Genomic DNA, 24,848 nt, shown 5'->3' with positions numbered 1-24,848 from the left:
GGCCAAGTAGCGTGCACACTCTCCATGAGCGTCCGCCCACAGCTGCGCGGTGTTCCCTTACCTCACCAGCTGCTGCTGCTTCCACTCCTCAATCCGCTTCTGCGCAGTCGACTCCCGGTCCTCTTCACTGGAACTTGAATTATCTTCCTCATCCAGTGCCCGCTGGATACTCTGCCACCTTTTTACCAAAGACGGCATTTTGGTTCTGCTTTTCTTTGCCTAAAACAAGATGGTAATTAGTGAAATGTAATAGATGAAGAAGGACAGACCCTCTACACTGGAGACCATGATCTTCCCAAATCCAGGATGTGATACTGGGTGCATCCTGAAACTTCAGGACTCAAAGCATTGTGGGCATGACAGGAAGAACGCTAAGTGGTTTGTATGCAGATGGTGTAAAATGCTGACTTCTGGCTGGCATGGCTGGTGCTCTCTTAAACTCACAGTAGCTGTACTGTGTACACAAGACCGTGTCTGTCATGAAGTGGGCAGGAGTTCATGGGGCCCCATTCTTTCCTGAGGATTTATACTGTTAATAGCTGATGGAGGAAGGAAAGACATTATTTTTGGTGGTGTAGTGCTCATGCCCCTATAAACGATAAAACTCACTGTCATAATACAGAAGCTGGGCACTGTAGTGCATGCCTTTAATCCTAGTACTTAAGAAGCATGAGATGGATCTAACCCAGTTTACAGAGTGAGAGCCAGGACAGCTATTCAAAGAAATACTGTCTTGAGAACAAAAAACAAAAATGTAGAATGCTATGTGTTTATGGCACCTGCGCATGTGTGTGTGGAAGACTCACCTTATCTCTCTTCCCCTTTCTCGTCTTCTCTGGTGGTGGCACTTTGGGAGCTGGTGGTGGGGGTGGGGGTGTAGGTGTAGGTGGGGGAGGTGGAGGTGGAGGTGGTTCTACAACAGCAGGCACTGCCACAGTTCCTCGAGCCTGAGCCGGCTGCAGGGGTGGAGTGGTCACTCCGATTGGGACAGAGCATTCAGCATAACTCATAATTGCAGGTGTTGCTGCGAGCCCAAGGTAACTTGACTGGAGGCTCATCCCTCTGGCCTGATGACCCGTTCCTGCTGCATGGCTAACGGATACTGCTTGGTGTGCCATCCCAACAGCTTGGTGACCTAACACAGGAAACATACAATCAAACTAAAGAAAGGATACACTGTAACAACACAGAAGGAAAAGAAACCAGGAGTTAACTCACAAAATTATTTCAATATACCTTTTCCCTTAAAAATGACATATTTGCTAGCAGCAAAATATTAAGTTCTGTAGCTGGGCATGGTGTACATGCTTTTCTTTTATTCAAGTACTCAAAATCCAGAGGCAGATTGGATCTCTGTGAGTTTGAGGCCAGCCTGGTCTACAAAGCCAGCCCAGGACAGCCAGGGCTCTGTTACAGAGAAACCCTGTCTCAACACACAAAAAATAATAACAATACCCAAAACAGAAAAACAAATCTTGCAAAAATGAGGATACATGCCAAAAGTTTAAGGGTATTTTTTAGTAACTGGGAGACATAAATATAAGTCGTAACTTCAATCAAAAGCTTTTCAACTTAGAGCATCTAATGCTGGAAACAAATGACAGATGAGAGAACCCCACTTTAATCATGATGCTTACCTGCAGCTATAGCTGACTGGCTGTAGAGAACTGGAGAACTACCTATAGTAGCTGACCTCTGAACTACAGCAGTACTAATTTCTGGAGCCTTTCTCTTTACTGCTTTAGTGGATGGAGGACTAGTGGCAGCAAAATCAACTGAACTCTGAAAAAAGCAAAAACAAATGTTCTCGTCAGCACTACAAAATATTTTTTCAAGTAAAGCAGGTCAATCTCGTTCCAGTTCCCAAATGACAAGGGCATCACTACCTGGCTGGTTACAACTGTGGTCTGTGTTGAAGGTTTTAAAGGAGCATCCTCCTCTGTTCCGGGGGCAGGAGGCTCCTCACTTCCCTCATCCTCCATTTCTACCTCCTGAATCTCACCATCTTCTAATGGTGGAGGTGGAGGGGGCGGGGGAGGCGGAGGAGGCGGAGACTCTGGGGGTGGAGGTGGAGGTGGAGGCATTTCCAGAGGTAATGGAGGTTGGAGCACAGGTACGTTTGACTGGAGGAGGGTCCAGAATGGGGTAAGTGGCATGAGTGATGAAGAGATTTGACCAGAAAATGATTCTTTACAAAGAGAACCTGGAAAACAGACAGTAGTCAGGGGGAAAACAATTCAAGACAAATCGTTCAAAGCTAATGTGAGAGTTCATCAGACCGTAGAACAGATTATTTATACCAACCTAGGACAACTAGCTAGCTCTCCCATAATCAACATCTGACTCACAGCAAGCCACGGATGTCACTGAAACACTGGGCAATTCACCTCAGAAATGACTACTATGGAAAGGCTGACACTCAGAGAAATACTAGCTGTGTTCCTTATTTATAGATAAATAAAAATTTAACAATAAGAAACTCAGCCATCCAAACATGTGATTTGGAAACTGATCTCATCTGTGTGCGCTGAAGTATGTGCCTGTGTCAGGTGCCCATAAAGACCAGAGAGGGCATTAAATCACTGGATGCCCCTGGGCTGGCGTTAACAAGGCAGGTGTGAGCTGCCTAACCTGAGCAGTTCTCTGCCATAGCAGTGTGCCCTTACCAGGTTCAGCTCCTAGAATTTCTTTTTCATAGTAATTCAAGCTATGAGACAGCAATAATTTTCTGGAGTTTCTTTTTTGCTTCAAAAGTGAAATAAGTGACTGACACTGACCCCATTTTACTACTGTTTCTCAGTAGGCCAGTTCAGTGGGGACGCCAAAGTGAACAACCCATTCAAAACAAAACCAAAAAATTCCACTTATTTTAATTAACCTAGATTACTAGCTTTAAAATTCATTTGCAAGATGCCACTGTGAACTCCCATTCTTTTATTTGTATTACATTTGCTTAATCATATAACAAGAAAGGGAAGGAAATTCTTATTTCTGTGATGAATGACAAATTTAGGACAAAAATGTCAAAATCAATGGTAACTGAAATTTTCAAGTGTTCAGAGGTGTAGAAGATTTGAAACAGCTGTGGCTTTAGCTTGAAAAAAATGTTCTCAAATTTCACAAACACTGTCACTGAACACTGCAGTTTCACTGCTGGGTAAAGCTTTGCAAAGATCAGAGAAAACAGGATATACTTACTTGTAGCCTTCCCCATCCCTCTTTATCGTCAATAGGGAGGTTTCACAATATATGGGGCTATTAGATATATATCCCAGGAATGCTGAGGGGATTTTCTCCCTAAAAATCATAGAATTTAGGAGTAGAAGAAACATGAGAAGTCATCTAATTCAACCTCCTCATTTTAGAGGTAATGAAACCCAGGCAAGATCTCATAGATTTTAGGCTGACAAAACTAACAGGCTAGGCCAGGGGGAAGAGATCAGGCCTGACTCTTGGCCTAGTCCTTTCTAGTCAACTAAGAATCCTTGGACATAAAAATCTAAAATCTCACTTCTGATGCAGTGAATACCCAGATGCCTGTCAAGATTTATTCTCAAAACTGGATTAAATAAGGGCTCCATTATGGAAGACTCTGGATCAGGGTGAAGGCCATTCATACTGACGTCGGATGAACACAGCCTAATCAGCCAACAGTACCGCTCTTCAGAATGGCTTTGTGAAGGAGCACACAGGTAATACACTGTATAAAATAGTGACAACTCACACTACTCTATAATCATGGAGACATTCCTTTTTGCTGAGGATACTAAAAAAAGATCCACCAGAAAACATGAATGCAGTTTTCACCTGAAAGAACTGTATGACATTTCTCTTTTTTCTTATCTCTTGTTAGTAACATTGAGTAGTATCAACAGTTGTGTACACCTTCCACAGTAAAGAGTATGCATGTAGCTATAAATCCTGTATTATAAAATAGTACATCAAGATTTCAACAAAACAAGTCAATAAAATAAAGCAACAAACACTAAAGATTATTAAGAATTAATTTTTTCTACAAGTTGGCTGTACTACATGGTGGATGAACTGTATCAGCCTTGACGACACAGGCAGCTTTGCCTTCAGCCTCTACAACAGTGATATGCTGCTAATCAAATAAATGCAAGAGACCAGAGCAGGCCAGCAAAAGCAGCCAATCATCTTAAACCTTGTTTAAGTGCTATTCAATTAAACTACATTTGATGAGAGGGCTGTGGATGCTGCTCAGTGCTTATCTAGCATGACTGTGACCAGTCCAGTACTTAGGAGGTGGAACAGGAGGATTGTGACTTCAGAGTCATTCTTAGCTACACAAGCAAGCTTCAGGCCAGCCTGAGAACCATTAGATCCTGTGTCCAAAACAACAAAGACAAATCAAACACACCCATACCATGACACCGCTACACTACACACCACGGATGCTTATGAGATTTAGTAACAAATATAAGAATGCTCAAATCCCAAGCTCCTAAGTTTACTCAAACATAAAAGCTGTATCTCAGATAACGCTGATAGCTCTTTTTATTGAGACAGGGTCTCTCTGTGTAGCCACCTGTCACTGGATGAGAAGGAAGGGTAGGCGGGAAACTCTAGGAAGGGGGAGGAGGAGAGGTGGGATAGTTAAGATGGAGATGATGGAGGACGATTTAGATCCAGGTGGTCTAGGTCAATTTTGTCCAGAGGCAGTGAATTTACTGTGTGGACGTAATGTAGCTGAGAAATTAACAGGGGACATGGCTAAGGAGCAGCTGGAGTGCATGGATCAGGCTCTGTGGCCTGCAGAGTGAGAATGCATGGGCCCATGGAAAAGATGTTTATGTCAAGCATGGTAACAACCGGCCAAGGATACATTGTGTGAAAGCAATTACAACAGCTGTGTTAGCTGGTAGGGCAGCACAAGCCAGTAACATCTGGCAAGCTGAGTCTGAGCTAGCCTAAAGTGCAATGAAATCCTATCTCAAAAAGCCAAAACAATGGGTCTGGAGGAATGGCTGGCACAGTGGTTAAGATGGTTTGCTGTTCTATCCAGAGGACCAGGGTATATTTAGATGCCAGCACCCACATCAGGTGGCTCTCAGATGCTTGCAACTCTATGATTTCAAGTGATCCAAGACCTTCTGGCCCCCACAGGTACACAGACATATAAATAAAAGAAACTCCTAAGCAGAAAACTTAGTTTAAGCCCCACAGATGTCTATTACAATTAAGCTTGTACTTGTTTATAAATCTAACCCAGTTGTTTTTCATATTTATACAAGCATTTAACTCTGAAATACAACAGGACGGTTAACATAGTTATCAACAGATTTTGTTATGCGTTAAAATTAGAACTAAACTAAGCTTAAAGATAAAATATTGTGAGAATACAAATTCTGAATTCAAAATCTTTTCTCCTAAGTATCTTTTTTTTTTTTTCCCCCAGGAGTCAGGGTTTCTCTGTGGATAGCTAGCTGTTCTGGAAATTACTCTGAATTAGACTGAAGGTGTCTGCCATCACTGCCTAGCTCCCCTATGGCATCTTAACTTATAGGTAGTCACACTTTCCTCACAATGAAAAAATACCACCTTACCTTCAGACATGATGTTTTACCATACACTGAAACACTGAACGAGGACTAAAAGTGAAGTAAACCTTAAAAGGTATCTGACTTCTTCTGGGGCCTCACAAATGCTAAGCATATACTATTACTGTGCTAACACCTCTAGACTTCAAGTTTTCTTTTTAAAAATATTAAGTTTTGTGTGTGTGTGTGTCCCCTGCATGCTGGTTAGACAATCACTTTTGGCAGCAAGCATGTTTACCCACTGAGCCGTTTTGATGGCTCCCTCATTTTTCTTTTTTATACAGATGGTTTTAGGGCTGGGTGCAGTGGCTCATGCCTACATACTGAGTTTCCGAACAGCCAGAGCCACATAGTAAGACACTGTCTCCAACTCACCCCAACCCCCAAAGGGGTTTAATCATTGCTTTGCCAACAAAAACCATGTACATATCAACATATTGTTATCTTTATAACCTTAGAAAGGAACAATATTGGTTTTAAATCCTTTTGGCCTTGATATTTAAGATTGACTTTTATTTAGATTAAGTTCATCCGGAATGTTAAAGTCGATTCTGTCAATCTTTATAGTTTCCACTTTTGTTATAAGAATGGCTTAAGGTTTACCTTTTACTATACAGCACCCACTACGTTTTGTCATCAGTAGGATAAACAGCTTAATGCTTGACAGTAAAGCACTGAACAAACATACACTGCTGATTATACAGTGTTCAACTAGAGGATGTATAAAGCAGAACAGAATATCACAGTTGAGAATCCCAGTGGGTGGTGTACACCTGTAATCTCAGCACCTCAGAGGAAGAGGCAGAGGGATTATGGGTTTGAGGTCATACTTTTCTTGTCTATGTAGTGAGTTTGAGAAGAGGCTGGGTCTGTCTCAAAAAAAAAAACAAACAAACAGAACAAAAACAAACAAACAAACAAAAACCACAAGACACTGGAGTGATAAGGAATGGAATCACCAAAATCAGGCCTCAGTTCATTATCTACTAAATAAACAAATCAGCCCTGACCTGTATTAGAAATACTGTCACTCACTGCTGTGAAAAGTCAACTTCTGAAATGAGGTACAGAGTAAAACTTCCTTTTGTTAAACTCTAAAATTGTCACTATAATCCGTGGATGTTAGTGTTAGTTGACCTGATGTCATCTAGGCTACTTGATGATCTTAACGAGATCATTTGGGACACGACTGCAAACCTTTGACAAGAGTGTGGAGCACAGCACTGGTGGTTCTGTGTGGGGATCTATAGGGTGAGGGGTGGGGCTGGGGAGAGTTCCACCAGGCCATTCTCAAATGTGAAATCCTCCTGCCTCAGTCTCTTAAATACTGATAAGATGATCTGTATGTGACAAACATGCGGATTAAGTCAATTACAAGTTTTGAGTCCTTTATCAGTGGACAGATGAGTAGTTTGCACCTCTGGAAAGTGTCCTGTGTCAAAGATCAGGGAAGGGGTACAGCACTTTAAAAAAAAAAAGATTTATTTATTTAATGTCTGTGAGTACACCGCCACTGTCTTCAGACACCAGAAGAAGGCATCAGATCCCATTACAGATGGTTGTGGCCACCATGTGGTTGCTGGGAATTGAACTCAGGACCTCTGGAAGAGCAGTCAGTGCTCTTAACCACTGAGCCATCTCTCCAGCCTGGGGTACAGCATTTTAAAAGACAAAGCCATAATTACATTTGTGTTCCAGGAGGTTATATTAATGAGGGATTACAATAAAACCTAGTTATATGTGCTTTCTTTGCAAGGCTTACAGCATCTTCCAGATACTGCAATGGTTATGTCTGCACTGTGGCCAAGGTCATGGACAGCCCCTAAAGTGTCTCCAAGGTGAATGTTGCTGTTGGGTGTGGAAGGCTGAGTAGTGGCTAAGCAGGCACAAAATACCATTGGGACAGAAGCGCGCGAGCGCGCACACGCGCGCGCACACACACACACACACACACACACACACACACCCCTGATGATCTTCTCACCTTCACATCACTTTAACAAACAGCTAACAGTCTTTTTGTTTTGAGGCTGTTTTTTTGTTTTGTTTTGTTTTTTTTTGCCACAAGTTCCCTAGCAGCACCAGACATAATGGGAGGTCAAGATAGCAAGATCTCATGTTTAAGGCCAAAATCTGGGTTCCAGAGCGGTATCTTGTCAAAAACAATCTAAGTAGTGGTAAGAATATGTGCAAATCCTGGCTCTACTACCCAGTACCACTAAGACAAGAAAAAAGAGAGGGAGGTAAGAAGAAAAGCAAAGGAGAGAAAAAAAGAAAAGACTTAGCAAAAATTTTCTGTTATAAATTGTCAGATCAGGACAGACTGAGGAGCCCATTCATTTATGATCAACAGGGAGGCACCTGGGAGAGACGCTATCCCGTTATTTTACCAGATAAGTAGTGCATGGTGCCCCTCCACACCTCACAACCATAGGTAGCTTTTGAGGAACTCTGACTGGCTCTTCTGGCACACACATCGTACACAGTGCAAGCATGACAATCTGAGTTCAATCCGTACCAACCATGTTTTATAAACAAACAAAAAATCTAGATGTGTCTGCCCACTCTGGGAGGCAGAGCAGATGAATCTCTGAGTTTAAGGACAGCTTGGTCTACACAGCAAGTACCAGACCATTGACATAGTGAGACCTTGTCTTAAAAGAGGAGAGAGGCACGTGTGGTGCCTGCTTGGAATCTCAGCAGTATTGAAGCACAGGTGATCAAATTCAGATCAGTAAACTTAGTGAATTCCAGATCTCAGTGAGAGATCCTTTCAGAAAATGTGTCTGGCTTCAGAGGAATATGATATAAAGCTGGCTGGTGTCTGCACACACAGGAGGAAAGAAGAAATCACAAAACCACTACAACTCCTCTAACACTATCTTTAAATGGGAAGTTTAACCCATTTCTGATCATATTATCTAAAAATACCACTGACAACTTCACTGACTGCTACAATAGATTCTACTTTTCTAGCCTTCCTATCATTTTGATTTATACCAGCAAAAAAAAAAAAAAAAAAAAGCAAATGAGGCCAAAACATTGTTAGTTGTATAAAATGACTCACAGGTCTGGAAAATCCAATCACCTAGTCCTCTGCACAGCCCTCCCGTCTTTCTCTGTTACATGATGTAAGTATGGCCATTAAAAAAATTTTATGAGCACACAACATAAAGAGGGCATCAGATCCCATCACAGATGGTTGTGAGCCACCATGTGGCTGTTAGGAATTGAACTCAGGACCTCTGAAGAGCAGTCAGTGCTCAACCAGTGAGCCATCTCTCCAGACCCTGTGAATTATTTTTATTTGATACATAAAATTTATACTTATTAAGAGAGTATGCAGAACATGTTCTAATTAATATTCAGCATATGACATATTTAAGATGAAAAGATAGTATTTTATTTCCTATTTTGATGGCAGACTCTGATACACACTGGCTTTCTGAACAGTCAGTGACTAAACTCCCTCTAGCTAATGCATACGCTCTCACAGTTGAGGTCAGCCTTCAATCAACATGTGCTATTCCTATGCTACACATAAAGACTCATGTCCTTTTCTCTAAGCTGCTGTTCAAGGAAAACAGAGTAAACTGTCTTACCTGTGGGATTCTCAGAAGATTCTGCAGAGTTTGAATCAGCGCAGGTTTTGTCCTTCTCAGTGAGTTTCGGAAGATTCTCATCGCTAACTTCCTGTGCTTGGCCCTCCTCGTCCTCACCATCTGGGAATTCCCACTGAGACTCTCCCGACTGCTCGTTTACATAGAAATATCGTCTATGATCCCTAAATCACAAGAAAGAAAACACGTGTTTTAATATCTGTTCTCCTACAGAGACACTTCCATTTGGTCCTGTCCCAGGACAGCAAGCATCTGCTCTCACAGGGACGAACCTCTTCTTACGGACTGCTATTCACAAAGGCAACAAAGAGCTTTGACAATTGTGGATGAAGAACCCAGGATAATTCAAAGCTGTTTGCACTGCCAGCAACTCTGTGAATACAGCCCTCAGCCCTCTCCAACGGATGACTTAGAAATCATTTGTTTGTTTGTTTGCCAATGTAAAACCCAGTTTCAAGTGTCATTAATGAAGGGACTCGGTTGTCTAGAACACTAATTTCCCTTCCAAAGAAGAGAACATCGAAGTGAAAGGTGACTCTTCCCCTCTTGGACCGTGGAATTCATTTCAAATTCTTGATATCAAACACAGTGAAAGCTAAAGAGAGGGAGAGGATCTGGGAGCTGAAAAATAAAAGAGCAAAGATTTCAAATAACGAAAAAAAAATCAAGAAAAGCCAAATATAAAAAGAAATGTTTTTATCTGACCTGCTGGCAGAGGATAGTAATCTTGTTCTTCATTCACTTCTTCAGTCACGAAGTTTTCCTTAACTTCACCGAGGTTAATCAGGAGTAGTTGCTTCCAGAGGTCCTGTAAAGCGCACAGAGCTCTCGCATGCGCTTAACCCCCAAGCCCGCCCTACTCCGTGCAACACTCTGGAGAGTAAAAACCGGCTTTGTCCAATCTTGGGAAAAAATCTGTTACATGGAACACTTTCAAACACTGCTTTTTGTTTTTCCAAATGTGTGGCTGGCCAAAGTCTGCGTGAGGTGCTCTGCCTGCCCAGCACCACTAACTGCAGCTGCTCTCAGGCTCCAGACAGGCTGTCATGGCGTCAGGTGGTGGTGATCACAATCATGTCTGAGATGTCAAAGGTGAAAGGTGAAAAGGGGAGAAGAGTGCGTACCTGTCCCAGTGGCAGGACCAGCCTTTAGGAGTGGCGTTTATTTCATATTGTTTTAGCTGTTCTGCAGCATCCTGAAGTTTTCGTTTTAGGTAATTTCCATTGAGAGCCCCTTCCCGCCAGTCAGCAATTCGAGTCTAGAAGCAACAGAGAATTAATTAGGACTCACGCCAGGAAACAGGTAAAAGGGACTGTGCTCTGATGGAAGAACAGGTCAGAGAGGCAAAGAAATCTCATGTTAATTAAAATATGTCTATTAAGGTGGTATGTGCGTTGATTAATAAAGTGTTAGTATTTGGGACTGAAACCAAAGTTAAAATTGCAAAACACATTAAAAAAAAATCTATTTAAAGCCAGGAGTGGTACGTGCCTTTAATCCTACCAGAAGCAGGAGGATCTCTGAGTTTGAGGCCAGCCTCATCTATACAACAACCTCTAGGGCTGCCAGGACCACACAGACTCTATCAACCACTCCCCCACACAATATGTCACTACTACTGTTTAGGCGTGCATGTGTTTCGTGTGAGTGTGTGATGTGTTCTGAGTGGAGGTCCCAGGACAAACCCACAGAGCTGGTTCCCCCACATGGGTTCTGGGAATCGGTGAGAGTCATGCAGCTTCAGTGCTGGCGTTTGTTCCCTCTGTACATCAGGTTAGCCTCAGACAACGTACTCAACACCGAATGCCACTCAAATACCATTTATGGGCATGAACATAGCTTCGTTATTAAAGTGCTTGCTACAAGTATCAGGACAGGAGTTAACATCCCCAGACCCTCACATAAAAACTTGCAAGCTCTGGATGCAACTGACAGATAGCTGGCAGGGCCTCAGAGAGTAAGGTGAAGTGTGATGTTGAACAATGCAGCCTGAGCCTTCACGTACATGCATGTACAAATACACAAACATGTACAGGAAAACAGATTTGTTAAGGCCATACATGATTGGACAGGAGAGGAGGAAAGGTCGAGGACGGCGGAAGTAGAGGAGAGGAGGAGATTCTGGGAGGAACAGAGGTGGAGACAAATGTGTATGTTTCTTGTGGTGCATCTCTAGCTTATGAGGTTGTTATTATTTCTAAGGGTTTCCATGGGTCTTTTATCTCATATAGAAGGGCAGTTTGTATCTTTGTCCATTGGTTGTAAGCTTATTGTGTAGAAGGTTTGTGGGTTGAAAATTTAACATATAAACCTACTTGATAAGCTACCAGGCTTTGGAGTCATGTTTGTGCCGGGCGGTGGAAAAATGGAACACAACAGGGCAGTCATATGTCCCCAGGACAGAAGCAACAGGGCGGGCAGAGTGAATAGAAGGAAACCGAGTGAGGAGCGGCTTGAGGACTGTGTGACAGAGTCCGTGTGCTCAGCTCTACACTGGAGCGGCTCCCCCAGGGGGAGTGATAGCAACAGAATAGCTATTTAATATTTACTGCAATACAGGAAGACCACACATACATTAAAACAAAATAAGAGCTGCCAAAAGAGTTGGTAACCCTAAGTTTGCTTCCCAGTATCCATGCCAGGAGGCTCACAAATGCCCTTTACTCCAGGTCAGGGGACTTGGCCTTGTCTTCTGGTCACTTCAGGCATCTGGACATATATGGCACACAGACACATGAACACAACAAAACTTTTATGAACTGTAAATAAAATTTGAATCTCAGCACTCTGGAGACAGAGCCAGGAGGATTTCCGATGCTCTGTATAGTAAGCTCCAGGCCAGCCATGGCTACTAGTAAATCAAAAGGAAGACAACAAAATGTCACGTACACCCAATGACTGCATTACCTCAGTCTGCAGGAGCAGCGTGTGAAAGTTGGAGATGGACTGTCTGTTAATCCCCAGGAATTCAAATTTACTTGTCAGGGTATTTGCCAGTTCTCCAATCTGAAACTGTAAGAGAACAGAAAAGGTAAGCCCAGAACGTCAGTATTCCTTCCTATGCTGTGTACAGTCTTTAATTTATTATTACAGATAGTAGGATTTCTTGTTTACATAGTTGACTATAACTAGTTATGTTTAGGCTTCTAATTTATAAACTTTACATAAATAATGAATAAAGTGTTTATCTATTCACACTGAGAATGCATTTAAACAACATGGATTTCAGCAGCTGGACAAAGATACTAATCGTACATAAATACATAATCTTACACGGAAGCAGTGCTGATGAGAGGGCGGGAACAAGGAGTAGAAACTTTCACCCATAAAACTGGGGATCTGGGGCTGGAGAGATGGCTCAGTGGTTAGAGCACTGGCTGTTCTTCCAGAGGTCCCAAGTTCAACTCCCAGAACCACATGGTGGCTCACAACCATCTGTATTGAGATCTGTGCTCTCTTCTGGTTTGTCTGAGGACAGCTACAGCGTGCTCACATAAATAAAATAAATCTTAAAAAAAAAAATTGTGTAGCTGAAATTTGTTCAGATCAAAATATTCTAATACCCTCTTGCCAAAGAAAGATCAACAAGGCAACAATTCATTAGCAGGGTTTGCAGTAATATCTATCTCCCTCTATATATCTATATAGAGATTAAACATGGACGATGTTCCACTGTCATTTACTTACACTTGTCACATGCAGAAGTCTCAAATTCACCCCTAGTGCCTTCTACATGGCTGTGTGATACACTAGTGATCAGATAAGCATCTTTAAAAACACTGTGCTACAGTTCTTCACAATAACATTTAAAGAGCCACACTGAACCAACCAGACTACAAATATTAGGAAACTGTCTATACTCAAAGATGCATGTACACATTTGGTCATATTCCTCATGTGGTAGTAAAAACCAACAATCCTCAAGAGGTCTGAGCTCTGGAGGAGTGAGTTTTAAGTCCGCCTGAGCTACATAATGATACGCAATCTATACATGACACATATGCATATGATACCCACACTTCATAACATAATACTAGGTATTATAAGCAGCCTAGAGTGACTGAATGTGTACGAAAGATGTGCATTCAAATATATAAATGCTGCTGGCTTTACAGAAGACTCAAACAGTTCAGATTTGACTCTATCTGATGGGGTCTTGGCTGTAAATTATTGTGATACCAGAGAATTTCATCATAAGGTTACAAACTTGTCTGTCTTCTTTTAAAGACAAGTATTTCACATAGGAACTAAATCTTTCTTTTCCTTTCTTTAGCACTTATAAATCTGAGAATCCTACATTAGTAGATTCATTCTTTCTAGCAAAAGTCTAATCTCAAAGAAAGTAAATGCAATTTACACATAATTTCTCAGCATCAAAGTTCTTATTCCAGTCTTAAATGAAATCTTTTAATCTAACAAAGTAAAGATCTTAGGTTTGAACATAGCAAAGCTTATGATCTGCTAATAGCATTTAGTAATAGTTTAATGACTGAACCTATAATCCCAGCACTTGGAAGAATGAGGCAGGAAAATCCTAGTTTCAGGTCATATACTGAGGATGACCCACATCCACCCGAGTTCAGTCCCACACTCCGTACTTTCAGGTCCTGTTCTTCCTCCACTTTGGGTGCTATCTGGACTTTTATCTTCTCAGAAGACTCTTCTACTTCTGTTTCTTTGTCTGAATTTTCATCTATTTTTTCAGAATCTTCAGCACCAATTGCTGCAAAACAAAAAATAAAATCCCCATGAAATTAAAAGCCAAAACACTGAGAGGTCCAAAACATTTTATTCTCTTTGCAAGAGACACCTGAAAAACAGTATTAGTACTCTTTCTTGCCCGCTTTGTCAAAAGCTTTAGTAACTTGTCCACCAGCATTCCTCCTCCCAAAGGTATTCCTTCTGAAAAGGTGATCAGGCAACCATTGTTCTACAACTACATTTACCTTATAGTTTCTCTTTTCTTTTTTTTACTACCTCTTCTTTCAAAATATCACTTCAATTTCTTACAAAAGCTAAATATCAAACTTGGAATAAATTAGATTCCTCACTAAACTGGTGAAACAGAAGATAACTTTTAGAACCGGAGAAGCACCAATGACAGCTGCCAGGCATGGGGAGGGGTTGGGGGTGTCTTGTCTGCTAGTCTAGCACTTAGGGAAAAAAAATGAGGATCCTCAGTTTCAGGCCAAGCTGGAGTACACAGCAATTTCCTGCCTCAAAAACCTCAGCGACAGTGCTAGTCAAGGTGGCACACTTCAGCATTTGGGCAAACAGGTGAATCTTTTTGAGTTCAAGGCCAGCCTGGACTAAGTAGGCTGGTACCAGGTCAGCCACAGCTACAGAGACCTCATCTAAAAAACAAAACAAGCAAAAAAAAAAAAAAAAAAAAAAAAACCCAAACAACCAACAAAAACAAAAAACCCCACCCCCAACCTATCCAACTCATTCAGCCTTTGAAGTGGCTAAGATCTAGAATCTCTTCACAGGGCATCACAACATGGGAACACACCCAAGACCCCAACACCTATGAGGTAAATGCAGAAAAAATCAGTTCCACATCACCAAAAACTACACAGAGAATCCTAGAATGGCCAGGACATATACAGCAAGGCAGTTTATAAAGTCCAAGAAAACAAACACCAGGCTAGCCTGAAACTGAAAATGATCTTCCTGTAGGGTCAGAATTATACATGTGGACAGCAATACTCACTCTCTGGCTTTTTAAATTTTAATTAAAAACTATTGGGCTGAAGAGATGGCTCAGAGGTTAAGAGCACTGGCTGCTCTTCCAGAGGTCCTGAGTTCAATTCCCAGCAACCACATGGTGGCTCACAACCATCTGTAATGAGATCTGATGCCCTCTTCTGATGTGTCTGAAGACAGTGCACTCATACATATTAAATAAATAAATCTTTAAAATGTGTTTTTCAAGAAAAATTGATATGCAATATATATACGGCCAATCTGAGTAAGAATCTATCTGTAGTAACAGGAATACGTGTTTACTAGAGTGTAGCACACTGCTGACCACCTTGACAAAGACTGTGTGAGCATCAGAAATACAGGAGCCAGAATTCTGGAATCCGGCTTCTCCATTTCTGTACCTGTCATCAGCCTTCTTACTCACCACAGATGACCTCTATTTTCATACTGTCCTTTAGTTTCATCAGGGACAGATTGTTAAACACAAACGTTTGCCTATTTTCTGACTTACATAAAAAGATCAGCACCTGTATATTTCTCTAAATCTTTTTTTGTTGCCGTTGTTCAACACTACCGTATCAAAAACTAATGACAGAATAAATAATTACAGTTTTTTTTCATTTTTGTACCGCTGCATAAAATTCCATAATAAAACTACACAAGCTGGCTGGGGAGGGGGCGGGTGGCACACACCTTTAATCCCAGCACCCGAGAGGCAGTGGCGGGTAGATCTGAATTCGAGGCCAGCCTGGTCTACAGAGCAAGTTTCAGGGATTTGAAAGACAGAGAAATTCTATATTGAAAACCAAACCACCCACCCACCCACCCCACTCATTTACTGTGCAGGTGTGGGGTACAGTAGTACAGATGTGTGCATGCCATGGTCCATATGTGGAGGTCAGAGGACAACTTTCAGGACTCCCTTCCTTCCATCCACTACTCGGGTGAGTCCTGGGACCCAAATGCAGATTGTTCTACTTGGTGGCAAGTGCTCTGACTGGCTGCCATCTCATGGTGCCCTATTTATTTACTTTAAAAAGTTTTTCTATTTTTATTTACTTTATTATTTTATGTGAGTGATTTGCCTTCATGTATATGTACTGAATTCATACTAGTGGCTAGAGGCTAGAAGGGTCTAGATCTCTGGCAAGTGTTTCGAGGCTGGGTCTCCTGCAAGAGCAGCAAGTGCTCTTAACCACCCAGCTATCTCTTCCGCCCAACCTACTTATTTACTTTTTGAGACAGGGCTTTGCTCTATTCTTTAGGATAGTCTGGAATTTGTGATCTTTCTAGTTCAGGAGCACTGGAATTACAGGTGTGCCACCGTGCACTAATTACACTGTTGGGGCAGGAGGAGGGAAGACTGGCTTAATAAATAAGAATGTACGAATTTGTATATTACTTGTATTGTTTGGCTTTAACCAGAACTGGCAATAAGTATCTTCTACTAAGTATATTAAAGAGAGGTTTCATGTTCAAATCTTACTAATTTTTCCTCTACAAAATCAGGGTCAAATGTAAACTAAAATATAGATTTATTCAGAGCTCTCTGATAACTGGGAAGTTGACATAGGGCCTCTTCTACCACACTCACATTGAAGACAACTTGGGTCCTGACACAATCAAGTTGTCTACATACTCATAAAGAGGTTAACTTTTTGTCTGTTTTAGACAGGATTTCTATGTGTAGCCTTGGCTGTCCTGGAATTTGCTATGCAGACCAGGCTGGCCCTGAACTCAAGAGATCTGCCTGCTTCTGCCTCCTGAGTACTAGGATTAAAAGCCATGAGGGTCATTGTTCCAGAGAGCAGAACGAAGAGGTAGACTGAGCCTGCCAGATAGACCTTTCATGTTCATCTGGAAGCTGTAAGCACAGGAGCACACATAAAGTCAGAGCAATTTTGCAGACGGTAGTGAGATGGTTCAGTGGGTAAAGGAGCTCACTGTCCAAGCTTGCTGACCAGAGACTCATCCTTAGACCCACGGGACAGTAGATGAAAACTGACTCATCCAAGTTGTCCTCTGATCCACACACATCACACACACACACAGTTTTTAAAAAGATAAGAAGGAAACAAACACCCAGGACAATCTTGTTTCCTGCTGTTGAGGTGATGGGGATTCCTTGCCTGCTTCAATTCCTAGCATAAGAGGGAGGGGAGGGGAGAAAGTTACTTTTATAGAAAGCACAAATTACCAGTTTCTCCATTTTCTGGAGTCTCTCGTCCAGTTTTACTAGAACTTCGGCTGGTGGATTCTGGACTAGTAGCTCGAACAAACATCTTCCATTTTCCTCTTTTAGACATGATCCTACGCATTCCGTCCTGAGATGCTGGCTGGCTGATGTCAGAACGTGGACTAGACCCTGACACACTACCATCTCCTTCTTCCAAGGCTCGTAACTCTGCCTACAAGGAATACAACAAGGTTAGCAAGACATCCACATTCATCTGCAGTAAGCACTGTAACAATGAAGTTAGAATTCCTGAGAAACAGCAGCAATTTATCCAATTTCCTTCACAATTCAACATTATGCTGTGCTCAATAAATGTTCATAATTACAGTAGCAAATTTTGATGGGAAGAGCAGTTTCTAGTTTACACACACCTGACATACACATATAATAGAAAAAAATTATTACCCATTCCCTATAGATTCAAATCCTCAAACAGTGAAAGCTACAGGTAATTGTTACAGACCTGTGTGAAGATCCTGCTTTATACTGGACTTTTTAAGACAGCAGCAGATGAATACCCCAAAAGCAGGAGAAATGACAGAAAAGTTTTTATAAAGAAATAAAAAACTGGGCTTGGTAGAATATGCTTTGTAATTCCGGTATTCAGGCAGCCGAGGCAGATCATTAGAGAGAAGGTTCCGTAGTTATGAACACTTGTTGCTCTTGTAAAGAATGTGGATTTGGGGGACTGGAAAGATGGTTCAGTTTTTAAGACTGCTCTTCCAGAGGTCCTGAGTTCAAATCCTAGCAACCACATGGTGGCTCATAACCATCTGTAATGACATCTAATGTGATGCCCTCTTCTAGTGTGTCTGAAGACAGCTACAGTGTACTTACATATAGTAAATAAAATCGTAGGGAAAAAATTGTAGGTTTAGTTTCCAGCATCCACCATGGTAGGTTCACAATCATTTGTAACTGCAGTTCTTGGGATCTGATACCCTTATTTTTGCAGGCAGTAGGCATGCATAGATTACACAAAACATTCATGCATATAAAAAATAAAAATAATTTGGGCATGGTGGTATACACTTTTAATACCATTATTCAGGAGGCAGAATCAGGCAGATTTCAGCCTGGGCTACAAGGCAAGTTCCAGGACAGCCAAGGCTGTTATACAGAGAAAGCCTGTCTTAAAAAACCATCCATCCATCCATCCATCCATCCATCCATCCATCCATCCTTTCTCATCCTCAACCAACCAACCAACCAACCAACCAACCCACCCTCAAAAAGGAATAGTATAGATGAACAAAAGCAAAGTCCCAGTAAGTGTAACAGTACTAAAGGGGACTGTGTCTTTGTGATCTACAGTGGTTAATCACCACTGTCTACTTGACTGGCTTTGGAGTAACATAGAAGACTCATCTCTGGCTATGTTAGTTAGTCAGGGGCTTATAAGAGAAGTTTAACTAAGTGAAGGCCCACTTTGAATGTGGGCAGCACCCTGCCGTGAGCTAGGGAGCAAAGCAGCCAGCTGAACAGCATCTTTCCTCCTCAGTTCCTGACTCCGATGGGCACACCCCTCACTCAGGGCAGCAGGCCCAGGTACAGTCCCGCTCACAGCCACACCTAAGCAAATCCCTCTTCCCTAAGGTCAGTCATTCTGACCTGGTAAAGGTAATAAGATCTGAAAAACCTTACTTTTTTCCTTTCCAAAGCCAGCTCCAGCTCGAGGGTGTCTTGCTCTTGCTCTTCCTCCTCGTCCTCATCCTCACTTTCTCCAGATTGAACGACACTGCAGAGATCCTCCTGAGAAGGGTCTTCTGTGGTGTCCATCGTAACTTCTGGCAGCTTTATACTTGGCCCCGTTTCCTCTGCTGCTGTGTTTGTTTCCTTAGCCTCTGATGCTGGATCTACTTCTTTACAAATAACTTTTCTTCTCCATCTTTCTTCTTCCTCTTTTACCCCTTCAGGAAGTAAGGGAGCAAGCAAAGCAGCTGCCACTCCTTTCCTCTCCTCCTCGCTGTTGGAAAGAGCTTGGATCCCTTCATTCACTTCCTATGAGCAATCAAAGCATCGAGTCACAACTCTCAAAACAACCCTGGATTACTCAATTATATGTGTTAATAACTTAATTACCGGATGTACCCAGAAGAAACATTACTTTAGGAAGGTAGTGGTCCTCTGGATATCAAAAGGGAAGCTAGGAGGAAGCAAAGGCAGTTGCAATATAAGCCTTTATCAACACACAACTAGATAAAGCTTCATCTTCCTCTTCTATTAGAGATATTAAAAGATCCATTTTATTAATGAGCACACTGTAGCTGTCCTCAGACACACCAGAAGAGGGCATCAGATCCCATTACAGGTGGTTGTGAGCCACCATGTGGTTGCTGGGAATTGAGCTCAGGACCTCTGGAAGAGCAGCCAGTGCTCTTAACTCTTAATGGCTGAGCCATCTCTCCAGCCCTCAGTCTTTCTTCAACTTTATCTGTAAGTGTGTGTGAACCCAGGTGCCACAGAGGCCAGGAGTCTGGTCCTGTGGTTATGAGCCTCCTGATGGGGGTGCTGCTGAATGAGGAGGGATCTTAACCGCTTGCTAAGTTCTTTTTCCAATCCTAGTTGTTAGAGAAAGGACACCCCACCACCACACACAGATGTCTTGCTATATAACTCAGGCTTGTCTATTCTTGAGAGCTTCCCTTCCTGCCCCTACCACCTGCACGCTGGGATAGCCGGTGTATGCCACTGCACCTGACTTAAGGTTGTTATCTTTTTATTTTAGACAGATTTTGACCTGAGGGTTTGGGGGTGATTCTTAAAGAAGAAACCCAAAGTGAGATAATTACTTCTAACGCAAGCAAGGATGGGAGTCTGATACAGTCATCTTAGCTGATGTTCCACACATTCTGTGGAATGGTCTGCAGCAGCCACACTTTCAGCTTCTCATCCTTAAGTTTGTTAAGTTTTTAACAAGTAAAAGAATAGCAAACAGGGGCTGGAAAGACAGCTCAGTGGTTAAGAACATTGGCAGCTCACAACTGTCTGTCACTCCATTTCCAGGGGATTTAACAGAGACAGACATTCGGGGAAAACACCAATGCACATAAAAGTAAAAACAAAATTAAGTCATGAAAAATAGCAAATAAAGAACAGAAGCATCAGATAGATAACAAAACACCATCAAACAGACATTTACAGCATACAACAAAGACAGCTGGAGTGCCTGCCTAAGAGCAAGTAGCACCATCAGATCAGGAGCTTACAAGCATCCAGCAATGGTTCTCAAGCTTCCTAATGCTGTAATCCTTTAGTACAGTTCCTCACTTTGGAGTGATCTCAACCACAATGTTATTGTGTTGCTACTCTGTACCTATAATTTTGTTACTGTTACAAATCATAATATAAATCTGATATACAGAATATTTACTATTTGAAGTTGGAAGGTTAAGCTCACAGGTTAAAGACTGCTGATCATGCAGAAACTAATGGGGCTACTGAGGTAATCAACTGAAGTTCCCAACTGAGTCTTTTCTCTTTGGTTGACTGACTTCCTTCCAATGGCTGAATTTCCAATCTCCTGTTCCCACTGCATATTTTTATGAAGGAGTAAACCTCTGCCTGACCTGGGTTACTACCCCCAGTTCTTAAGGATATATGTCCTTAATAACCTTAGCTGCTTGCTGTTTTCTCGGTGTTATAATTAGGGACCAGCCTGCCCCCAAACACATAGGATTTTAAATGACACTTGACATAACACATTGATCTGAAATTCGGTGGGAATACAACTCCAGAGCCAGCTTCTCAAAAAGCTCAAACAGCACACAATTTATTTATCAACATAACGTACACAACAGCTGTCCTCATGTGCTTGTAGATGGCAGTGCACTCTAAAACTGAAATGGTTGGTAACTTGTCGAAATGCTAAGACACAGCAACAGATTAGGTGAAACTAACACCACCTGTGCTAGGAATTACTATCAATCCAGCCTCTCAGACTGGAAATGCAAATGCAGTAAGTTAGACCACTAACCTTTTTAACTTCTCGTTTGGCGATGACTGGTCCGCTTTTGTTACTAGAAACCGGAATCGTTTTTTCCTTTGTATATACGTCTGTATTTACCACAAGAGCAGCCTCAGTACCTGTTACGGAACTGGGGGTGGGGTGTCAAGATAAACAAAAGTAAATACCCACAAAACCTATTTTCCCTTCATTTTTTTCCTACATAATTTCTTCCTCATGTCTATAATTACCTGGGCTGGTAATGTTGTAATCCCTGAACCTGTGTGGCAAGGTATTGGGGTAACTCCCAAGTTACTTCATTTGTTTGTGTGTTCCAATAATAATAACAACCTGTGTTCTCATCCCAGACCTCTTGCCAATCTCCCATCTCAATTTCAACTGTAAGAAAACAAAACATATTTAAGCACAAACTTTGACTCATACAGTCAGCCCTAACTTCTACCCCAAGACAGATATAAAACCATGACAACCTAACACACAGGATCATCAAATTTGTGTCGCAGTGTTTAGCGATACCCCAGCCTTTACCAATGAAGAAAGAGTCCTCTGCACTGCAACACCCCAAAATATCCTCAGATATTACTAAGTATCTCCTGTGAAAAATCCTTCCACACCAAAGCAAAACCAAAAAAAATCCCACAAAACCCCAAAAACAACTCCAATAAAGATTTAATCACCTTTGTGCATAGAGTTAAAAGCACTGATACTCAAAAAATGTATTTTGAACCCCTCCAAAATTTATAAAAAAAAAAAAAAAGGTTTATCATTCACCTGGCACAGATTCTGGTTAAAAGATCATGACTCTATCCACCAGCTTCCAGATACCACATCTAGAAGCCAGATCTGAGTCTCAGAGATAAAACATCTGGCTTCATGTTCAGGAAGGCCAGTTCTTAGTACACCAGCGAGGGTTACTTAAGTGTCACACTTATTTACCTCCTGCCAAGGAACACTGAGTGTCATAATGCCACCCTGCTGTCTGGGCAGTGTCTGTTCCATTTGATGCAGTGGAAGGAAGGGCAGGTGTTGCTGCTTCTTTTGGCTCTGGTCGAGGTGGAGTTGGAGGTGGAGCAGCAGCTACCACGGGCGCCGCGGGCTGAGGTGCTGTTATGGCGTCTATCTCCTATGCAGTAAGACAACAAATGACCGGGTAATGCTTACACCAGACACTGGGAGGCAGCAGCAGAAGACAGCTCTAGGTTCGAGGCCCGCCTGGGTAATGTAATCCCGGCACCTGTCGGCAAGTACTGGAGTAACTAATGCCTTCGGGCCAGCCAGAGCTACAAAAGTACTATTTCAAAACACACACACACACACAAAAGCACACTAACCGCTAGGAAGCTGGCCAGCGTGCTATCAATGTCAGTGGACTGGTTTCCGTTGGACTCTTTGGATTGGGCTGTTTTTTCCAAAGCATCACTCTCATCATCGTCACTGTCAGCATAAGCACCAAGTAAGCACAGACCTCCTAGAAACAAAAGGAAACATTTGTAACACCAATATACTTGCAGTATTTAAGAAAGGCCATGGTTTCCCTTATTTATTAGGTGTGGTATGCATATATGTGTTTGTATGTATGGACACAGAGGTATATTCAGATACACATATGAATGTGCATCACGGAGGCCCGGAAGCAGGTGTGATGGTGTCTCCTGCTAAACCCGCAGCTTGCTATTTCAGTCTGGCGATCCAGCTTGTCCCGGGATCCCAGGCAGGTTACCATCCCTACCCAATTTACACAAGGGGATCCCAACTCATGCCTCTGCTAAGTGACATGTCTACCCAAAACGCATGGTTCTTACTTTTTAGCTACAAGTACACCTGTGCATTATATGCATGCCTGGTGCCTCAGAGTCAGAAGGGGGCATTAAATCCCCTGAAAAACTGTGAGTCTCAGACATTTGTGAGCTACTATGTGGGTACTAGGAATCAAACCAAAAATATTTTCAGCCACCCAGCCATCCGCCCAGCCCCAACACATGGTTCTGTAATCAAAGAGTTAGCATTTTGTTTATTTACAAATCAGAACTTAATTCCAAAGTTAGAATAATCAAAACTAGAATTAGGATGAACAGAATTAATTAATAGTTGAAAATATGTATTTAGTTCAATCATAACAAACACACGCACAGATGTATGCATGCACGTACACACAATGCTCGGCAGTGTGGCACAAGCATATATTCTCAGTAGTAAAGCAACTAAGGCAAGAGGATCTCAAAAGCCTGGCACAATGACCCATGTCTTTAACCCCAGGAATTCTGTGAGCTCAAGAGCAGGCTGGTCTATATAAGCTCTTCAATAGCCAAGGCTGTATAGTCAGACCCTGTTTCAAGAACAAAACACACAAAAAGGGGGAATGTAAATAATATAAATACAATGTATTCATGTGTGAAATTCTCAAAAAAGTAAAATTAAAAAATACTCCAAACACAAAAAATGCCATTAAACATCTTTCAAGGGGTTAGGCCTGGTGACACCAGTCTTTGATCCTAGCACTTGATTCAAAGTCAGACTGGACTACACAGGAAGTCCCAGGCAAGCCACAATTGCACAGTGTGACCCTGCTTGTGGCAGTCTCAACATGCTTGACCCATGGGAAGTGGCATTAAGGACATGTTGGAGGAAGCATGCCACTGTAGAGGCAGGGCTTTGAGGTCTCATATGCTCAAATCTGGCCAGGATTCAGAGCTCCTCCTAGTTGTCTGTGAGAGATAAGTGTCCTGGCTCCTTTGGATCAAGATGTACAATTCTTGGTCATGGTGACCTCCATAGCAATAAAACCCTAAGATACTGTTTCTATTCCTACCAAATTTTTCATAGGAGTATCTCTGCATACTGATATCTTCCCCCAAATATACCATGAATCACCGAACCCCATTCTCTCAAAAATAACAGAATTTGGTGATTAAATATTCAAGCTAGGAATAGTACATGTCTGCAATTCCAGCACTTAGAAGCTAAAACGGGATTTTAGTGTGTAGTAACGGAAAGACTCCTAGTGACTTCTAGGCCAGCCTGAAGTACAAATGGCAGCCTCATCTCAAAAACTAAAACATCCCACATACCTAAGCCAGTGGAAGCACAGCAGCTGAAACACAGTATTCCTCAAATGGAAAGTTCCCCGAACTAAAGTGCATTAGCGCAAATAGAACAGGACTGGACATCGTGGCTAGCACTTGGGAGGCAAAGACAAGCAGAGCTCTGCTTGAAGTCAGCTAGGGTTACCAAAGTGACAAGTCTCTCTCAAAACACACAAATTTTAGATTAAGAATAAAGTCATTATTATTATAAAATATTTAATTCTAAAATATTGTAATCTGTGCTTGAAAGATAGCTATTCTTCCAAAGGATCAAAGTTTGGTTCTCAGAGCCCACACTGAGGAGCGCAGCCATCTCTATCTCCAGCTTCATGGGATCTAACATCTTTTGGCCTCTCCAGGCTCCCACACACAGCACACACAAACGTTTATCTATGAATGAAAACAAAACATTCGGGCTGGAGATGACTTAGAGGTTAAAAGCACTGCTGCTCTTCCACAGGTCCTGAGTTCAATTCCCAGAAACCACATGATGGTTCACAACCATCTGTTAATGAGATCTGATGCCCTCTTCTGGTGTGTCTGAAGACAGCGACAGCATACTCACATATACAAAAATAAACCTTATTTTTAAAAAAATGTAGAAATTGCTTTTCTAATGTGGAAATTCTCTCTCCCCCCTCTAAATATAATTTAAAATATATATGTAAAATTAAT

The 24,848-nt window shown here is 42.0% G+C and overlaps 1 protein-coding gene across 4 annotated transcripts in view; it reads right to left on the bottom strand.

Moving 5' to 3' along the window:
• FNBP4 (formin binding protein 4) overlaps window positions 1-24,848 on the bottom strand; it is a 28,846-nt gene that overhangs the window by 1,625 nt on the left and 2,373 nt on the right. Inside the window, exons 3-16 of one of the 4 annotated variants that reach the window (XM_080931026.1) lie at window positions 22,422-22,558; window positions 22,027-22,213; window positions 21,321-21,468; window positions 21,100-21,220; window positions 18,768-19,124; window positions 17,085-17,295; window positions 13,780-13,904; window positions 12,089-12,193; window positions 10,306-10,439; window positions 9,164-9,345; window positions 1,887-2,203; window positions 1,638-1,782; window positions 807-1,135; window positions 62-219 (exon numbers count right to left, since the gene is read on the bottom strand). In XM_080931026.1, the coding sequence (XP_080787152.1) occupies window positions 62-219; window positions 807-1,135; window positions 1,638-1,782; window positions 1,887-2,203; window positions 9,164-9,345; window positions 10,306-10,439; window positions 12,089-12,193; window positions 13,780-13,904; window positions 17,085-17,295; window positions 18,768-19,124; window positions 21,100-21,220; window positions 21,321-21,468; window positions 22,027-22,213; window positions 22,422-22,558 (2,656 nt within the window). Of the gene's footprint in view, window positions 1-61; window positions 220-806; window positions 1,136-1,637; window positions 1,783-1,886; window positions 2,204-9,163; window positions 9,990-10,305; window positions 10,440-12,088; window positions 12,194-13,779; window positions 13,905-17,084; window positions 17,296-18,767; window positions 19,125-21,099; window positions 21,221-21,320; window positions 21,469-22,026; window positions 22,214-22,421; window positions 22,559-24,848 lie in introns of those variants that run through there. The other 3 variants (XR_013975375.1, XR_013975376.1, XM_080931027.1) reach the window with 3 other exon arrangements.

Source organism: Micromys minutus, assembly GCF_963924665.1.
Source record: "Micromys minutus genome assembly, chromosome: 17".
NCBI lineage: Eukaryota > Metazoa > Chordata > Mammalia > Rodentia > Muridae > Micromys > Micromys minutus.
This window is presented reverse-complemented; position numbering and strand designations above follow the sequence as displayed.